Below are 19,314 nucleotides of genomic sequence, written 5' to 3' on the forward strand. Positions count from 1 at the left end.
ACATAATCCATAATATCACTGCAATTGACATGTTGTGGCCATGTGGTAAATAGAGCAAGGGTAATTACAGTTTTCTATTTCTTCTAGGTTCTAGGAGCAACTCTGCCCTAACCATCCTCCATTTATTACGTAAAACAGAAATGGTGCCATCTGCCTTAGTCTGAAGGACATTGTAAATACATGTTTTAACTTAAGATTCTCACTGAAACAAGAAAGGTACATGACACAAGTGTGAATGTTTACTGAACAGGTAAATATGAAATTGAACATAGCATACAGCCTTCTGCTGTATGTATAAAAACACTACACAGCAATAGTTACTAACTGAGAACTATAGTTACTTAGTTATTTAGTGAGAACTATTGGTGATAGGTGGATGGTTGGACTGGATGATCTTGTAGGTCTTTTCCAACCTTGGTGATTCGGTGATTCTGTGATTCTGTGAAATGGCACACACAGTCCCTCGAGGCTGGCCGTAACAAAAGGATGAGTCAGGAGTCCTGCAAAGTGAAAAGAATCCTTCTGCACAGATAACGATGCAACTCCAGCACTGCTCTACAGTAGCACAGCCTAAGGGCTAATGGAGCTTCACACTTGCTTAATGAACCGTTTCAGCCCAAGGACTACAACATGCCCAATGACGAATTTGCTCCCCCAGTGGTCAGAAAAAGAAATCCCACTCTGTGCAACAGCTTTGTTCTTTCCATGGCCTAACTACATGGTTGAACTGCCTTCTGCGTATTTACTATGAACAAGAAAGGAAGAAACATGCTATGTTCAACTGTAAACTACCTTGACCTTCCCAATTGTTTTTTTTATTATTATTATTTGTTTGTTCGTTTTTGTTTGTTTGTTTGCTTTGGCTCTGTATTGGAGTTGCCTTAATACCTAAACACTAGCTGCTACCTTTGCTAGTGCAGGATCTGTTACCGTTTCTGCTTTAAACTCCGTTTTGGCTGCGACAACCAATCATAGCAGAATGAGGTATAACTTTCCATTGTTAAATGCTTTAGGCACATTGCTTTTCTTTTTTTTAATCAGTTCATCCAGTTTAAGCTTCCAAAGCAGAAATAGCAGTTAAAGTTTCTTTTTATAGTTCTGCACTTTAAAATCAACTTTCACATGAAATCTAAAGCTTGTCCTGCTGTAATTAATCATCTGCCCAAAAAACACATTAAATATATCTATCTACTGTATGAATTGTTGTGCTTTTAGTGTGCGTATAATACATAATGTTTTTTGCATTCAAGCAATCCAGGAAAATGCCTTTTCTATTGATAAGCCTTAAAGGTGGAGGATCATCACATTATCACAATCAGAAGACAGCTTCTTTGATTGAGTATCAGGAAGATACTCAAGAGATTCAGGACACTGTTTTGCTGAAAGCCCTTTGGGTTTTGTTTACTACCCTGATAAAATACAAAGATGGCTGCAGAATAAGTGACTAAGACTGCATGCCAAGATGGGAGAACCTGCAGGCAGTCTTAGGGTCCCAACAGCCTTTTGGAACAACAGCACCTCCCTAAAACATTACCAAACTGGCAGATGTTTTTCCTTTTCTCTTTGTGGAGAATCAGGGATCTGTAAGAAAATAAAATATGAAAAGAAAATAACTGAAAAGTTTAATTTAAAAGCACAAAAGTAAGAACTATCCATGTGCAATCCTGTCACATCCTTCTTTTAGTCCTCCAGCTACTCTTCTTCCAAAAATTCTTTAAATTAAATAGAAGCACATTGAATGTTTCAAAGAAAGTCACTAGCAGAACAAATGTATTCATGAAAAATAAACAACACTCAAAGAAGGATTTTTAAAGTAAAACTCTCACTACAAATTTATCTGTCCACTTTCAGATATCTGGTGCAATTGGATCAAATCCTCAGCAGAAAAGGAACAAACAGCATTTGCCTTGCTTTCTAGAACAAACAAAATATGTGTGCAATGGCCTCAGGTTATATAAATACTATTTCCCTACACTTATGAGAAATATTTACTTCTTTGTTAACTAAAACTATTCTGATACCTTTGGCAGAGAATGTTCGTGACTCTAAAGTCATGAAGTACGGACGCCTAAAAAAGACTATTTTGCCCCAGAATAAAGTAAAATATTCATGGTTCATCAAACCATTAGCACGTATCCATTCAGCACAACATAAAATCATGGAATGGTTTGGGTTGGAAGGGACCTTCAAGATATCTATTTCTAACCCGCTGTCATGGGCAGAGTTGCCATGCAGTTCAGAAACAGAACTACTGCTACTTTGCAGAGACATTAGGCATGGGAAGTCTGAGATTTGGGGTGGAAAAGGTCACCCTACAGCACACTAATTTTTGCAGAATTTTTCTACTTGGCCATTTTTTCTTGTAAATCTGTGCTTTCAACAACTACTCTCATTAGTGTAGAGTAAGGTGATGCTTGGAGAAAGCTTCCCACCAACCCATAGGCCTAAATTGACAAAGCATTCAGCCTAAAGAGCAAGACAGCAGATTCCTTCTTTATTAATTTAAATAGAGCACTTGAGCACCAGTGCAAGGTCCTTCTGCAGCTCGGGTTACATCCAGCGATGGTCCAGAGGTGGGAATAGGGATTAGAACCTGGGTGGTATGTAAAAAACAGTATTTTGCCAGCCTTTTCATTAGGCTCTCATTTCAGACTTAATTGTAGAGACGGCGTAGCTGAAAACCTTTAACTAATTCTCTGCGGTGCACAGCAAGCAGCTTGACCAACCATCCAGCCACCAGTTTGAACAAGACTTGGGCTGGAACGTGGTTATTAATCTGGTTGCGAGTCCTAAGCCTGGAGCCTGTGGTGCGATTTGGAGGGGGACAAAAAAGAACAACCACAACACCGCTGTGGCACAACAAAAAGGCTCAACATTTTGCCATCCTCCCCACTCCCTTGGTTTTGAGGGAAAAGAAGGAGGGAAAGAGGGGGCCAACCGCCATTTCACGACCGCTCCCCTCCCGCCGCTTCCCTGAGGGGAGCTGTTGCCCCGAGGGAGCTCCCGCCCTGAGGCGAGCCCTGAGGCGCCGCGGCCGCCCCGCCCCGGGTACCCCCCGCCTCCCGCCTCTCCCCGCCCGCCCGCTCGCTCGCACGGCGACGCGGACAGGGCCGCCGCGCTACGGCGGGCAAGGCTGGGGCGGCGTCAGCGGGCGCGCGGTGCCGGCCGCAGGGCTTTAAAGCAGCGTGTAAGCTGAGATGCTACCACAGACAGCGGCGCGGCGGCGGCGGCCGCAGCAGCTCCACGAGCCCAGCCGGCCGCGGGGCGCGCGAGCCGGGACCCATGGCGACGTCCCGCGCTGCCCGCGCCCTCCTCCTCCTCCTTCTCCTGCTCTGCCTGCCCGCGCTGCGGCGAGGGGCGCGGGGCGGCGGGCAGCGGCCGCGGGGCTGTCCTGCGCCGTGCCGCTGCGAGCAGGAGGGCATGCTGCTGCGCGCCGACTGCTCCGACCTGGGGCTGACGGCCGTGCCCGCCAACCTCAGCGCCTTCACCTCCTACCTGTAAGTGCGGGACGGGAGGGGGCGACTTCCATAAGAGCCGAGCGGCTTTTTGAGCAGCGGGCGGGCTGTAAGGCGTTTATGGGCGTCTCGCTGTTTCCGCGCCCGCTTCGGTGTCTGTAGAGGATCGCCATGCGATGTGCCGTTCGGAAGCTAATTAACAGCGGCTGCAACAGCAGAGACTCGATTAGATCCGCGGGGACGTTATCTCTACCTTCTCTTCTCGGGACAGCGCCGTGAGCTGCGGCTGCTGCCGGCGCGGTTAGCGGCTGAGAGCGGCGGGCAGGTGGCCGGGCCGTCCCGCAGTCGCCGCTCTGCCCCGAGCACTGCGGCACGGAGCCTTGCGCCGGCGCCAGGTGAGCTCCGCGCTGCGCCGCGCCGTGCGGAGCGGCCGGGGCAGAAAACTGCTGCATTTCTTGTAATAACAGTAGTAATTCCAGGGAAACTTTCTTTCTTTGCTTGCTTTTGAGATGGCTCGTCGTTAAGCCTCGCTTGGTTTTGTGTTTGTGCACGGTGTCCTAGTGCCCTTCGTGGTGATTTCACACAGATCTTCGCGGCTGCGTGCCAGTAGCTTGTTAGTGGGATGCTTCTCCGTATCCAGCACTTCTTGTGTCTGTCTTGTCCACCTGTGTGTGACTGCTGACATCCGCGCTACTGTGGCTGCTGTGAAGATGCATTCCCAGGGCTGCGTGCCTGTGTGGTCCTGACGTGGTAATTCTGAGCTAACTTGTCACTGCTGTGCTTCAGAGGGCATAGAACACACATTGCGTCTGGGGAAGTGGATGGAACTCAGCTAGAAATGACAGATGTGACAACATAGGCAAGGTAGAAATGAAATTCAACCAATAAAACGTGTTTTAGAAGAGAGCTTAGTTGAGAGAAAATAGTGGCTTTGAAAGAGGGTGTGCAGCTGAAAGCCTTTTCTTTCTGCACATCAATACTTTTCTGGAATTTATCTCCATAAGATCAATTTTAGCTTATTTTTATCCTAAACATTTCAAAGTCAAAGCTATTAGTAACGTTAAAAGGCGGAAGCCCATGGTATTTAATGGCTGCTTATAGCAGAGCAGAACTTGGCTGCACACAACTGAAATGCAGTCTTTAAGGTGCGCACAGAATTTTTCACTGGTTTTTCAAGCAGCAGGTGAGGATTTGGGGCACACACATGACTCAATACTTTCTTGTGCTTGGGAAAGTCATTACCAGAGAGAAAGTCATTATATGTAATGAATGTATAATGGCATACGTATTTAAACTGTACATGTCCTGTGTCAAGAAGAAGATGCTCTAAACTCAGTACTGCTTGTAGGAATGCTAAAATTGGAAGAAAAAAAAGAAAAGAAAAAAAGAAAAAAACACAAAACAAACCGAACTTCTGAGAGCCTACTGTTTGTTTTATGAAGAGAAAAAGAACATAAATATGCATGATGATGTCAAAACACCACTGCTGTGCACGTCTGCTGTTCAAAAGCTGTGTGTCTCCAGCAATCTGCTTCTAAGCAGACTTATGACCTGCTCCACACTTTTGTTTTCTCAATCCTCTTGTCCTTTAGTGGGAGAATGTCCTTCTCTAGTCAATAATTTTGTTCTGCTCAGTAGCATGCACCCTGAAGTGTGAAAACTCCACTGCGGGGCAGGCAGACTTCTAAGTGACCTAGGCTGTTTGCATGCATGCGGTAGTCAAGTGGGTAAAAGACTGGTGCATACATTGGTGCATCCACACTTACAAGGCTGTTATACTTGGATTGATTAATTATTGCCTAATTATGCAGAGCTGTAGCTCCTGACTGCCTTCCGTACAGAACTGCCAAGACTCATTTTCTTTAGATGGCTAAGCAATGGTAAATTTTAAAACATTCCTGTTTGTTATAGAGATGTTTCCTTCCATAAGCTTTGTGGCCCAACCAATTGCTTCTTGATTTATTCTTTTGCCTTTGGTTTTGTTTTCTGAACAAAACACAAATGTCTTTTTGTGTTGCGACAATTTTTGCTTTAGAATAAAGCAGGAAGTTAAAGCTTTATGCTCAAATTAACTCTCTTTCCAACAAAGAACATCTTCTCCGGCAAATTCCCCCATAGTACAGTGTATACATCTGGCTAAAAACTGCCTGTGGTATTACCTTATGCTAAGACTGTGTTTGTGTTTTGGTTGTTTCTTTGTTTTTGGTTTTTTTTTTCTGAATTTCTATCATTCATGTCTCATTCACTTGCATAGGGAAAAAAAAGAACAAACACGATATCTTGTTGTATGCTGGATATTGTGTGAAAATGTCAAATACCAAAGCCACATTTGTCTTATGCTGGGACAAACATCTACAGATGATGAAATGTCATGGTGCCTAGATTCTGCTTTTTGTATGAAGGTGCTCTTGCAGTAAAGCCAAATGTAGTCTACAGCTGGACCTGTTGTATGTTTCCACATTCTCATATAAAGTTTCAATCCTTGTTCCCCCATCAAAAATAATTTCACTGATGCTTTTGTATCTGCTGCCATGAACTGTTAGAATTTTAAGAACAGACACGGAGAATCCAGGAGTTTCTTGCCGTTTCTTCTTCATTTGCTTCTAGGCTAAATAATGTGTATGTAACATACAGTGTATGTAACGCAATTCCTGTTGACATTAATGTGAATTCCATGTGCTTGTGAAGGGCAGCACTGAGTCTCTGTTTCAAATTAAGAACATGTCACTTTCCTATCAGTACGCAGTGAAAAGAAGAAGCCAGGATCTACAAGTCTGTGGCACAAGGGACCTCATTAATTCTCAAACCAAGCCTGTGAGTTAGTGAAGTATTATTACCATTTATTGTGATGTGGAAAACTGAGGCAAAAAAGGGGGTTGCTCAAAGTTAAAGTTTATGACAAAGTCAGTAATTAAAGCCAGAATACCTTATCCCAACTCCATTCTTTAACCACAGCCTATTTCTCCTACATAACTGCTCATTAAAAATAGCGTAAGATTTGGCTACTCCTGTTCAAGAATATTTAATATGACAAGTATATTAAAAAAGACTGTTTTATATCTCTTGTGATGACAATCCAGAATATAGCCTTTAAAGATTCTGAGGGTCTTTGTTATATGGTTGGATAGCACAGAAAAGAAAATCAATCATAAATGCCAGTGCTGTCTGACAGTTCAGCTGCTGTGTTCTTCATGATCAGAAACTTTCCATAAAGCCCTTAACAAGAAACTCTGAAGTGGAATATTTTCATAATGTTACAACCTTGGATTGATACAGATGTATGTACATACATGGGTAACTATCACAGGATATGGTGTATTACCTTTTCCATCATGGTTTACTTAATATGTTATTTCAGGATAAGTGTTAATCACATTTTTAAAATGCTACTTTTGAGTACATTATAAGTCTGCATAGTAACATTTAGAAAAATCTGGTTCATGTCACTGTTAATCCTTTATAGGAATTACTTGTTAAAAAGATATTCTTTTTAAAAACTATGTTAACACTGACAGTATTACAGTAAAGCCTATGAATATCATAAGTTTTATAATGTATTCCTTGGATAAACTTTGGCCTTCTGTTTCATTCATTTCCTTAATATTGCATTTAATAATAATTATTCCTGTAAAGCACACTTGAAGTTTTTGAGGGTCTTTGAAAGTGTTTAAGAGAACTCAACATTAAAAAAAAAAAAGACAATTCTGGGAGAAAAATTATTTATCTTGGAAGGTTAAAAAGTACATTTGCATGAATTGTCTGCACTTCTGAAATGAGACGGTGATTTCTGTGTTAGGAATATACAAAAACATGAAGCCAGACTCTCTGGGGTAAGTTTGCCCTTTTTTATTATCACATTCTAATATCACAGTGCAAGATCAAGATCTGTATACCTCTTCATCTAACGTACCATGGGAATGACTGCAGTGTTTCGGGGAGATCAGACAGCGAGGTATCGTCATAAGCAGGAGCAAGCTCTTTAAAGACTCTTGCAACTTGCAGATCCCTTGACAAGTCCGAGGTGTTAGGTTGCTAGTAAAATGCCTGCCTTTCCTTAGAAAGGATTTCTTTACATAGCTACAAACTTTATAAACCATTTTTTCTCCTTTCTAGTTGAAATACGTTAAATGTTCAGCATGTGGTTTCAGGTCATAATCTGAGTCTCATCCTAGTGAGAGATGAAGGTAAATCCAGATTCTGGGTTTGGAATTTGGTGTTACATTCCCTTTTTGAAACAAAAACTCCGCTCGTGGCAATGGTTGGTATAGAGAAGTAAAATGTATGCATAGGTAAATCAGAGATGCATGAAAACCAGGGAAGTGACAACCTATTTAATGTTCCTGTTCATCAGCTTCCAAGGGACTTGCTTTAAATTTCAAAACATAATGTGTCAACTCTCAGCTAGTTTCTTTGTGAAAAAATTTAGATTGAGTTTGACAGTGTCGCTCTTCACACTGGAGAATACAGTGCTCAAATTAACTCCTTACACTGCTCTGAGTATAAAGGCTGAGCAGTCTTGTGCTGCTCAGAGGGGAAAAAAGGCGCTCGCGCTACATCTCTCCTTTGTAGCATTTACTGTGTGGAAATGCTGCATAAATTGACAGGGAAAAGGAAGCTCTCTTTAGGCTGGTAGAATACAAGGAGCTGGCAGGGTGGAGGCACCTTCAGTTCGGTTTGGTGTCTGAAGTGCACGGGACAATTGGCCGGGCAGAGGGGGCCCGACTCCAGCTGGGAACGCGTGCTCCAGGCTGACCTTCCCAGCCAGCATGCCAGCGGAGATTAGACTTCCCTCAACTGCTCCCTTGTTAACCCAGTCTTTGCTCTGACATGATTTGTCTTCCAAATGTATAAAATTGCTACTAGTTTTGCTGTCTAGATCTTTCTTTTTTTCTGTGTTTGCTGGCCAAAGATAATATTTCATCCACATGCACTGCTTTCCTAATTCTCTGTTGGTCATTTAAGTGGTCTCGATTAATGCAATTTATGGTATTTTCCTTCACTTACTTCCTTGAACTGTCCAGCAGATCTGATTCTTTTCCCAGTAAAAATCATGGTAAATAAGGTGTGGTTCCTTTGGCTCCGAGTAAACCGACTGAGGGCAGAACATGATGTGGTGTTTTTGACATACCAAAACAGCTTTAGACTTCAGCTCAAAGAAAATACCCTAACGTCTTAAAAAAAGAATGAGATGTGATCAAAGCGTGCTTACTCCTCAGAGATTTAGCAATTCAAGTGGCAAATCCTTATGCTACACGCTCTGTGCTGTTTGCTGATGAGGCCTGAGTAATGTCTGTGCTCTTCTGCTGATCAGGTGTGGGAAAGTTAAGGCCTGGAGAATTGTAGAAGAAATAAATGTAGTTGGGGAGGGGCAGGGTCTGAAGTGGTATTGCTCACTGAAGGAGTACAGTCCTCTTCTCTCTTTCGGAAAGGAGATTTAGATGAAAACTGCACAAAGCAAAGAGAATGAGCACCTTATACTATGTGAGAGTAACTCATGGTACCCCTCCTTTTCATCCAAGAAGCATAGTTTTGTGTTTTATCTTCTAAAAGCTTATGGCAACAGCTTGGAATTTTTGAACTAGAGACCTCAGAATGAGTATTAAAGCAGCAGCACTCACTCTGAATTCCATCCTGGAGCCTCTTTTTTATTGAGCTGAGAAAGACCTATCAGTGCTGCTTGGAGACAAGCAATTGTTCAAGTGGGGAGAGCACAAGCTCAGTGGTACAAGGTACAACCACCACAATTAGATACAACCACCACCTGTTACTCTGAGCAGGAAAGGAGTGGGATAGCAATGCAAATCCCCAGGAACTAATACAGGATGTCCCCAGCTTGATAAGGCCTTTGCAGAGACAGTGCATTCTGTATCACCTTAAGATTTCTGATTTTGCTTTGTTTTATTATTCTTTTTTAGCTACGAGCTTTAGGTTTTAGAATCAGTGGCCTCAGCACTAATGTCCACCTCTAGGAAAGAGGAGTGTCCTGTCTAGACAGTGCTGCAAAAGTAATTATTCTAAAGTGTATTGTTATCCAGCAGTGATAATTGTAATAATTAACCACTCTCAAATTAGGACTTTATTGGTAACAAATGGACTCTTAGTTTAGGCCCGATTGTATAATTTGGCTTCAGTCCTGCAAATACTTATTCGGATACTTATCTGTAGTGTCAGGAGTGGTTCTACTGAAATCACATGTGCAAATGATTGTAGGAGCAAGGTCTTGTGTAATTTTAAAGCAATTCTCACCTTCCCCAAATATGAATTCATTTGCGTTACATAGTTTTATTACAGTGTTCTTCTACACTGTCTCACTGCACAGCCTAAAGCATTAGGTATGTAATAAAGAACCTAAAAGCCTGTATTTCCTTCTTTTTTTTTTTTTTTTTAAGTTTTATATAAAATGTGTACATAATTTAGTGAGAAAAGCACTATCTTTCAGCAATTATGTAATTGCAAGTAAACAATTTTATATATATAGATAGATTTTTTATAACTATCACTGAAATATTTTGTATGGTAGTATTTCAAGAAAGGCAGGAATCGCTTTGGTTGGGAATAGGACACTCTTGCATGTAGAGGTGTGTGCGGGTAGGTAGATGTGCCCAAAGCATATCAGCACCTTGCAGTAGAAACAAATGCTTCTTCCATCTCACAAAGTCTCTTGCAGATGTTTGAATTCTTTTTTTATTGATTGTAATCATGCTTACTAATGTCACTTAAGTATTAAGTTTTTGGGTAAGGCAGAAGTATTTGTGGGATATAGACTTAATCTATATAATGATTGTGTATAAATTTAACCCTTTTCATCTTAAGAACTTTGGTTGTGCTTATAGATACATAACTATGCCAATAAAACCTGTTCAATAATTTCTTGAGGCTTTGAAGGGAGTGTAAAGATGGTGTTCAGTACTGCTTGCTTAGTGCTAATACTTTTCTATTTTATGTTTTTTTGCTATTAGTTCATTTACCAAACACTTTGATCCATTTTGCTTGAGGATTAAACAGTTATAGCACCACTGTTAGGCAGGAATAAAACTTCCTAGCTCTTGTTTCTGCAGCAGTAAGCATCTTATGATGCCAGTTACACCATGTCTTCTGGATCCTGCGATAATATAAATGCTAGTCTTAGTGAATGAGAGAGCAGATGTGAGATGATGTCAGCACTAAGAGAAGTGTAACTGCACTGATTTGGCATTCACTGAGTTTGTAAATGAGTCTCTGTATACCCTGTGGGGAGAAGTAGGTCATAGCTGGCAAAGGAAACAAGATAAGACAAAGCTCTCTCTCACCCATGTCTGAAATTTACCTGTTGTAAACCACCTTGATGACTAACTTGCCTTTAAGTCTCTTAGCCCAATAAGTTTAGCATTTCTTAAATGCCCTGCTTCACTGAAGTTGCCATTTTGGAGGCATGAGGAAAGAGAAGGAACTGCTCCTGCAAAAAGGGAATGTGATCAATAGCCAGGATCCAGATAGTGAGACCTTTGGGTTCTGCTGCTGAATACGGTCATAAGTAATTTACGACTTCAAGCAAGTCACGCAGCAATTCTGTGATCTTACTGTATGGGTTAGACAGCTATCTACATCTGAATTTAACTAATTTGGTAGTGACTGATAAATGCTGGAGATCAATAGATTAAAAGCACATAATGAAGTGCTAATTTGAGTATGACATGGTAAAACTAGGTGAAATCCCAGAGGATTTGTATGTGTGTGTGTTTGTGTGTGTACATCTCCCTTTCAGTTTTGCTCATGGTTGCTTACGTAGTCTCAAATGAGTGATATATACGATTCTTATTGCAACAAGTAAAACCTATGCAGGCATCTGAAAGCAATATTTGACCTGCTGACAAAAAAATACAGGATCCATATGTTTGGAAGTATTGCCTGCACTCATGCTGAAGTTATACAAAGACAAGGATTTGGAAAAAGGCCAAAAGAAGTGCAGGTTCAACCTTGTGACCTGACAAAGGTCTCAGGGAGTAAATTGCAGTCCTGGGGTGTACCTGTATAAAGCCTCAGTGTATTGAATTTAACCTGCAACAGGCACACACTATTTCAAAGGGATTAACAAAGGCATTAAAAGTGCATTGTGGAGAGAGGCAAGAGGTAGTCCAGTAATCTGTCTATACTGGAGCTGTGGAGCAGTGAAACGTGGCTCTCATCAGGCAGCTCAACCAACTTTAAACCCCTGGGACAGGAATGGAAATCACGGTTTTCATTTGTGCCAGGTGTCAGCAATAGAATTTCATAGGGTACAGTTACCTTGGCATAGTTATTACCTGAAAGGTGTGTGACTAACTGGACCTACTGGAAGTAACACATAAGTATGGTTGTGGTGGGGTGCAAAGTATGGGTTTGCGGTGCTGCTGCTGTTTGTTTTGAGTATGGGGCACTGTGAAAGTGCAACTGGGAAGAAGACGAGGTGTTCACATGGTGTTACTTAGGTCAGCACTGACAAAGGATGGTGTGAAAGCTCACAGTGCTGAGAATAGCATATGGAAAAGCTGTTTCACAGCATATAGTCTACTCATCTGACTTGTTACCTTTACATACGTAGAGTAGTGTGAACTGCTGAGTGCCAGAACATTTCTGACTAAGACAGAAGATGTGAAAATAAAGGGCAAGACAAGCATCCTGTCTGCCTGAAGACCAGAGATGGTAAGGAGGGTAGCAGAGTAGATTCTGGAAATGTCAAAGTAGATGCATTTTTATTTTTAAATTCTGAACACTTGCTGAATACTGATGAAGGGAAAAAATAATCTGGTATAGAAAAAAAAACCAACGTTGTGTAGAAACTGATATATGTAGGAGAATATCATATTAACAGTATTTCTAGGGTTTTCAGGGTGAAATATTAAAAAAAAAATCATCAGAGGGAATGGAGAAAAAAACCCAGTGCCAGATTTATCTCTGCATGTTACTCCATCCATGTGTTTAATTTAATGCTTATGCCAAGGAAGACTCAGGTAGGCTTTTCTTTGCTTATACTGATGGAGTTAACTTGATTCTCTAGAATTAGGACTGCTAACACAAATTCAGTTTGAAAAATTCATAGATTTTAGAAAAGTATTAATATAATTAAATTAAAACATTCAGTCATAATATGGTAGCTCTTGAAGGAAAAGTCATTACTGTGCAGGGTATCTGTCTATGAAACCAATAGAAGTCAAAATTATTTTAAGGAAAAAAAAAATAGACGTGCAACCAAGTAATCATTTCTGTCTTGCTTGTATCAGGATCTGTATTCTGCCAGGATCTGTATTCTACCTAGGGAGGAAGAATTGCTTGCACCAATACAGGCTGGGGGATGAGCTGCTGGAGAGGACCTCTGCAGAGAGGGACCTGGGCATCCTGGTGGACGACAGGTTGGCCATGAGCCAGCAGTGTGCCCTTGTGGCCAAGAGGGCCAATGGCACAGGGTGCATTAAAAAAACTGTGTCCAGCAGGTCGAGGGAGGTGATCCTTCTCCTCTACTCTGCCCTGGTAAGGCCTCATCTGGAGTACTGTGGCCTACCTGTGCGACCTGCTGTAGGGAACCTGCTTTGGAAGGGGGGTTGGTCTCGATGATCTCTAGAGGTCTCTTCCAACCCCTACAATTCTGTGATTCTGTGAAAGTTTCTTTGTGTCATAGAGTTGTGATCAGCTATTCAGATTTTCCAGCAGTTCGAGGTTTTTCTTCTATTTTTCAGTCTTTTCTGTTGCTGGTGATTGCATTCAGATTTTTGATGCAACAGATTTATGGTCTTTTGTTTTTTTGTTTTTTTAGGAGGATGCTTATGTAGCACCATGATGCTTTCGTTGTATTTGTTATGGACAGATATCATCCCACCAAATAGAGTTATCAAATCACATTTGTCCACATATTGGTGCCTCAGCCTTTAATGGCTATCTCCAGTCATCTGTGAAGAATCCTGTAAACTTGAAGCCAGATGTTGTCTGTTTTCTACATTTATCATCAATCACAACAATAGCATCTTGCAGGCATGTAGCTCTGTGTTGCTGCCGATGGGGGTCTGACCATGGGGCACTGCTGTAAGAGCATCAGATTTCATAAAGAATTTGCAATACCCAAACTTGCTGGATAGTATTATATTCACTGTTATATCTCTGTGTGGGAAGCATATAGGAAAATGCTGCATGCTGTCAACATGCCACTAGTTTAATCTGTTCTGATAAGGGCTTGTGAAAACTAATTATGAAGCAGTTCAGTTCCCAATGAAGCTAAAATAGCATCTCCTTGTGATTATATGGATTGAGCTCCCGGAATGTCAGTTAGCTCTATTGTAGTACATTCTGTTGGGTCGCAGTGAGTCTAATCTTTATCCAAATATCACTATGTGTTGAGTATGCAAACGGATTTGTTTTTCATATTTGGTGAATGAATAACTGCCTGAGAACACAATAAGACTAATTAATTGTAAATTATATTCATTAGTGGTTTTGTTTATCACAGCACTAAGGGCTTCCATTGAAAGCGTTCTCAGCTTTCATAAGATAGCATTAAAGTGGTTGTTCTGATCAAGATTAGACCATAAGGAAATAAGTGTATCATCGTGTAATGGTATGCATTCAGTAATGGCTGGCTGTCCTAGCCACAGGAGAACAATAACAGGAAGACATAAAAGAAAAAACACTTTGTAGCACTGTACTTCTGTTCCTTCAGTCACCATTACTAAAATTAAAGATAAATGAAATACATATCAAGCTGTAAAAGTATGAAATAAAATCAGAGGTGCACTATGCCTTCTATTTGTTGTTTGCTGACAGCAGCATAGTGTTGTTCATCTGAAGCAATTTGAAAATATAAAACATTTGGTAATCTAATATTTACTGCCACATTTAGACTCCAGTCTGAATGCTCCTCCGTGCCACTAAGTCCATCGCAACAAAATGCCTCAGACCATTACTCTCCAGTGTGACTCTGTCTGACAAACATCTGGTATATTTGTAGGCTTTTTGACTGATGGAGCAGCTCCCGGCTTATTAGACAGGCTGAGGTGTTCAGCAGTGTGACAGGCAAACTCCTGCATTGGTCCCCTTGGGTGCAATTAGAGAAGGCCTGTTGCTACTGCAGTGACCTCAGGTGCACTTTGGGAACACGTGGCTCACCACTGTGCAAGCTGGATTGAAAGAAACAGCCCAGGGCTGCTCCAGGTGGGGAGGATGACACAGAACAAAGGGAACTCAGAATTTTTCTTTATATACTACAGCAGAATTATTGATGTAGTTGAAATTGATGGAGGTGGAATTTGTCAGTAGTTATAGTAAAAAAATAGGCTTTGAAGTTGTGTACTATGATGATTCTACAATGTGGTTTCAGAGTGTATCATTCTTTAGTATTTAATGATGTAATATGTATATGTTTTTCACTTCTAGTTAAAAGAGCTTTGAATAGTTTCTAAAACATCAGGGCAAGTACAAAAAAAAAATAGTTGAGGCTGAGCTTTTTATTATACAGGTAGTGAAGCACTGAAATTGGTTTGCCCAGAGAGGTGGTGGATGTCCTGCCTCTGGTGACATTCAAGGTCAGGCTGGACAGGGCTCTGAGCAAGCTGATCTAGCTGTGTGTCTCTGTTCACTGCAGAGGAGGTGGACTAGATGACCTTTAAAGGTCCTTTCCAATTCAAAAGATTGTGTGACTCTATGATCTCAGTGCATGAAGATCTAAATGTGGAGAAAGGAATCCTATCAATGTTTATAAATTCAAACTTAATCTTTACTTCTACATCAAGATGTATATGAATAGATAATGCAGCTCATGTAAAAACATGAATGCTGTTTCCTGATAACGTTTTCATTTATTTAATATTCATTACAATCTTGTTGACAAGGTTGTTTCTGACCACTGGATTTAGTAAAATTACTTAGTTATATGTTGTAATAGGCAAGGTGATGGTTAGCTTAATTGCTGTCTTCTGCTGCCATGGGATCATACACTAATTTAAAATTGCTGAAAAGCACTCAGAGCACAAATTGCGTTGATATAATACATTGGAGCATTAACATATGACACTAAATTGGTGGATAAAAATTTTAACTAGAGAAACGAAAGAACAAGATTGACCATGAAATACTGTTCATAAACAATGGCAAAAAAAACCTCCAAAAAACAGGTAAACAGGTGTAGGGAACCTGCTTTGGCAGGGGAGTTGGACTCAATGATCTCTGGAGGTCCCTTCCAACCCCTACAATTCTGTGATTCTATGATTCTGTGATTCACACCGTGTATAAAAACATTTGAGATGTCAGCATGTAAGCATATACACAAGGCTGAGTTATATTCTGAAATGAATACAAGATTGATTTTAATACCAATTCTGTACCTCATGCTGGTCTTTCAGTATTTCACAAAATACAACATGCAGTTGATTTTGAAAGATGCTGATTAAGAATACTGATTAAGAACAGTTCTATAAGGGATACTGGAGTAAAGCTTATGCTGCTTCTAAGAGCCAGGTCTGGCAGGGAAAGCTAGAGGTTTCTTCTGCATTTTTTTACAAGTAATATTTCCTTCCCAATTTAGGTTACTTAGGACAGCAATACAATTCACAGAGAAAATAGAAAACACTTAAAGGCAGCTTATCCCATAGCTATCCTAGGAGCAGCTTCACTCTTCAGAACTGTCAAGCAGGAACATGAAGACCCAACAACAACAACAAGGTTTGCTAGTTCTACACAGAAGTCTCTGTTAAAATGATTGGATTTATTACACATAGTATTGTCTGTTTTCTAGAGACAAACAAATGCAAGCCAATGGAAATACTTGCATCTTCTGGTTAATTACTTTCAGCTGCAATGGTTCCATATGGTGCAGAAGCTCTGTACAGACGCTTATAAATTCTATATGAAGTGTAAAATATATAAAGATATATTTAGCTTGGAGAATAGAAGGCTGCGGGGAGACTTCATTGTGGCCTTCCAATACTTGAAGGGAGCATATAAACAGGAGGGGGAACAGCTGTTTACAAGGGTGGATAGTGATAGGACAAGGGAGAATGGTTTTAAACCGAGACAGGGGAGGTTTAGGTTAGATATTAGAGTAAGTTTTTCGTACAGAGGATGGTGATCACTGAAACAGCTTGCCCAAGGAGGTTGTGGATGCCCCATTCCTAGAGGCATTCAAGGCCAGGCTGGATGTGGCTCTGAGCAGCTTGGTCTGGTGGTTGGCAACCCTGCACATAGCAGGGGGGTTCAAACTAGATGATCACTGTGGTCCTTTTCAACCCAGGCCATTCTATGATTTAGGAATCATTAATTGTTATCAGTATCTGAATATTTCATTTTGTTAAAGGAAATATAGCTGTTGTTCTACTAGATAGACTAGTTTTACTAGATTAATTAGATACCAATGTATCATGTATTCTAGTATGTTAGGCAATGATGTAGTTTTGGACACAGATACAGAACTACCTATTTTGTGTTTGGAAGGAAAGACAGATCATGGTGTAACTGGTGTGATATCAAGTAATCCAAATGTGGGGACTGTTACCTCCATATTATCTACTCAATGCCAGATCCATTCCCAGTAAGCCTCTGTTTGCTGTCTGCATCTGAAAGTGATAGTACTGCTTTTAAGATCTTTATCCCTTCAATCTTTAAACTATTAAAATAGGAAGGAGATGCCTTACAATGGAAAGCTAATAGCTTACTCAAGCTTCTCAGCTTACTATTCCAGATCTAGGAAGGGATTGTTTATAAGAAGTTTGTAGCTATTCTGTCTGAATTTCATCTCACTTTATATGATGTTATCAGATAAGACAAAGAACGGATATCAGAAGATTGCCTTTGCAAGTTACATTTGGTAGAACACAAATATATTTCTGTGTTTGTATGCAGATTGAGAATGAAGTTCTTACAAATATTTGGGACTTAGAATATTTATTTTTACATTAATTTTTATATTTTATATTGTTTAAATGTGGCTGGCAGTCTCTTTGAAGAAGACCTGCTAATGTAGACACCTGCTGGCACCATAGAAGGCACTTTTTCTTGGAGCACCTCTCCATCTAAATTGTTTTTCTTCGTAGGAAACTTGTCTTTCCAGGAAATCCTAAATCTGTTACTCTTCACAGCTTACAAAAAAAGTCTGTTTTGGTTTCTTCTGCTTTTGTATGAGGAGATTCTATGCTGAAAGAAGAAAATGGGCATAGCTATGTCAGGTAACAAAGCATATAAATCAAGTTTGTACCAAATATATTTTGTAATAACATTTTATATATATTTATATATATATATATAACATGATAAGGGTTTGCATTAAAAGTCTAACAAGATGAACAAAGCTGTATTTTGAAGCCTCCTCCATAGTGTTTAAGGCAAAGAAAGCTGTTATATATCCCTTTGTAAAAAGTATTTCTTAAAATTGACGTTATTTGTTTTGCAGTTCAGAAGACTCTGCAGGTAGCCTTAAGAGCATGTACATTTCATTATTATTAAACCAACAAGCAGAACTTCTTTCTGCCATTCTCTGGCAGGATTAATGGATTTTGGCACGATTTTGGCAAGAGTGAAAGCTCTTGCTGCGTAAGCTAGCAAGCTTGACTAATTCTCAGTTGTGCTAACTTCATAAACCTATTTTAAGGTTTTAACTTTGACTAAAGATTAAAGGTAATGACTTCATGCTGCTGCCTTTGAATATATGATACTCTAATACGATTACAGTTAGTAAGTATAAATAAAATATAGCATACGTATATCTTATGGTACACGTGAAAAAAATGTATGTAATGGATATTTTACAACTTCCAGCAAACTCTCATTTTTGAGAATTTAAAATGAGATTCCATAAAATAAATGATACATTAATATTAAACACAGCCATTAAAATATCTGAAATATTAAATGATAGATAGAACTAGTAAGCTGTATAATAGAAACAGATCATCTGTGTTCCAAAACAATTTACACTTGAATCAAAAAAGTGAACAGTTTTGATTTGATCTGATTTAAGGCTGGCTTACTTAGCAAAGCCATTTTAACCTGTAGAGCATTCCAGTGCCTATCGGGTTTTTCACCTTGCCAGACAACCCTAGAATCAGTATTCAGAAAAGCCTAAAAAAAGGAGAAAAGAGAGGAAAAAATATTTTCAGCCTGTCTGACAAGACTACATAAAAAGCTCATGATCAAAGGGTCTTAAATACACGTTACTGGTGTGACAAACAACATTTTTGTCCCTTTATTAGATTTATTTTTCTTCTGAAAACTGCAGTGGCCAGTGCATAGTTTGTGAAAGAAAGCTGGCAGGGTTGTATTCTTTGATTCCTAATTAACACCTTCAGTCTCAAAAGAGAACTAACAGAAATACCATAAAATGTTGCAGCTGCATTGTTATTACGCTTGGTTGGTTTGTTAAAAGTCGGCTGGGCATTGGCAGCTGCAATAAAGGAATAGCTCAATGGATGTTTTGTATTGTGCCCACTGAAGTGAAAGAAGGCAACCATTTTATTTTCAAATGGGCAGCTGCATAGTGATGTTTAAATGGAGCTAAATGTGAGATTTACTGTTAATTTATAGTAATTGGTTATAAATAAAGTAGCGGTATAGCTTGGCTTTCATCTGTTAAAGCCGTAGAACACAAGTTATGAAAGGCAAAAAGTGAATCGTAAGATACTTGAGTGGTAGAAAGTGCTGCTTAAAGCAATTACTTAGAAGGAGTAACATCCAGTTTTGCAACGTAATGTAGCAGGGATCTTGAAAGCATCTAGCCAAGCCATTCTTAAGTTATGCTATGAGAAGTTAAGGTAGACAATGCTTCGTCCCACTATAGTGAAAATCAAAATTGTAGTGATGGGGTCAGAACCAAATGCAGCTCTGCCTGCAGTGTATAGATTTGTATTTTGGGTAGTAGAATAAAGGA

General features: G+C 40.1%; 1 protein-coding gene across 1 annotated transcript in view; it reads left to right on the top strand.

Moving 5' to 3' along the window:
* The first annotated feature begins 3,246 nt into the window (after nt 1–3,246).
* Nucleotides 3,247–19,314, top strand: part of LGR5 (leucine rich repeat containing G protein-coupled receptor 5) — an 86,845-nt gene continuing 70,777 nt past the window's right edge. Inside the window, exon 1 of the mRNA XM_048941128.1 lies at nt 3,247–3,497. Coding sequence (XP_048797085.1) covers nt 3,283–3,497 — 215 coding nt within the window. The 5' untranslated portion in view covers nt 3,247–3,282. The remainder of the gene's footprint in view (nt 3,498–19,314) is intronic.

The sequence above is a fragment of the Lagopus muta genome, chromosome 1, assembly GCF_023343835.1.
Source record: "Lagopus muta isolate bLagMut1 chromosome 1, bLagMut1 primary, whole genome shotgun sequence".
NCBI classification, from domain to species: domain Eukaryota; kingdom Metazoa; phylum Chordata; class Aves; order Galliformes; family Phasianidae; genus Lagopus; species Lagopus muta.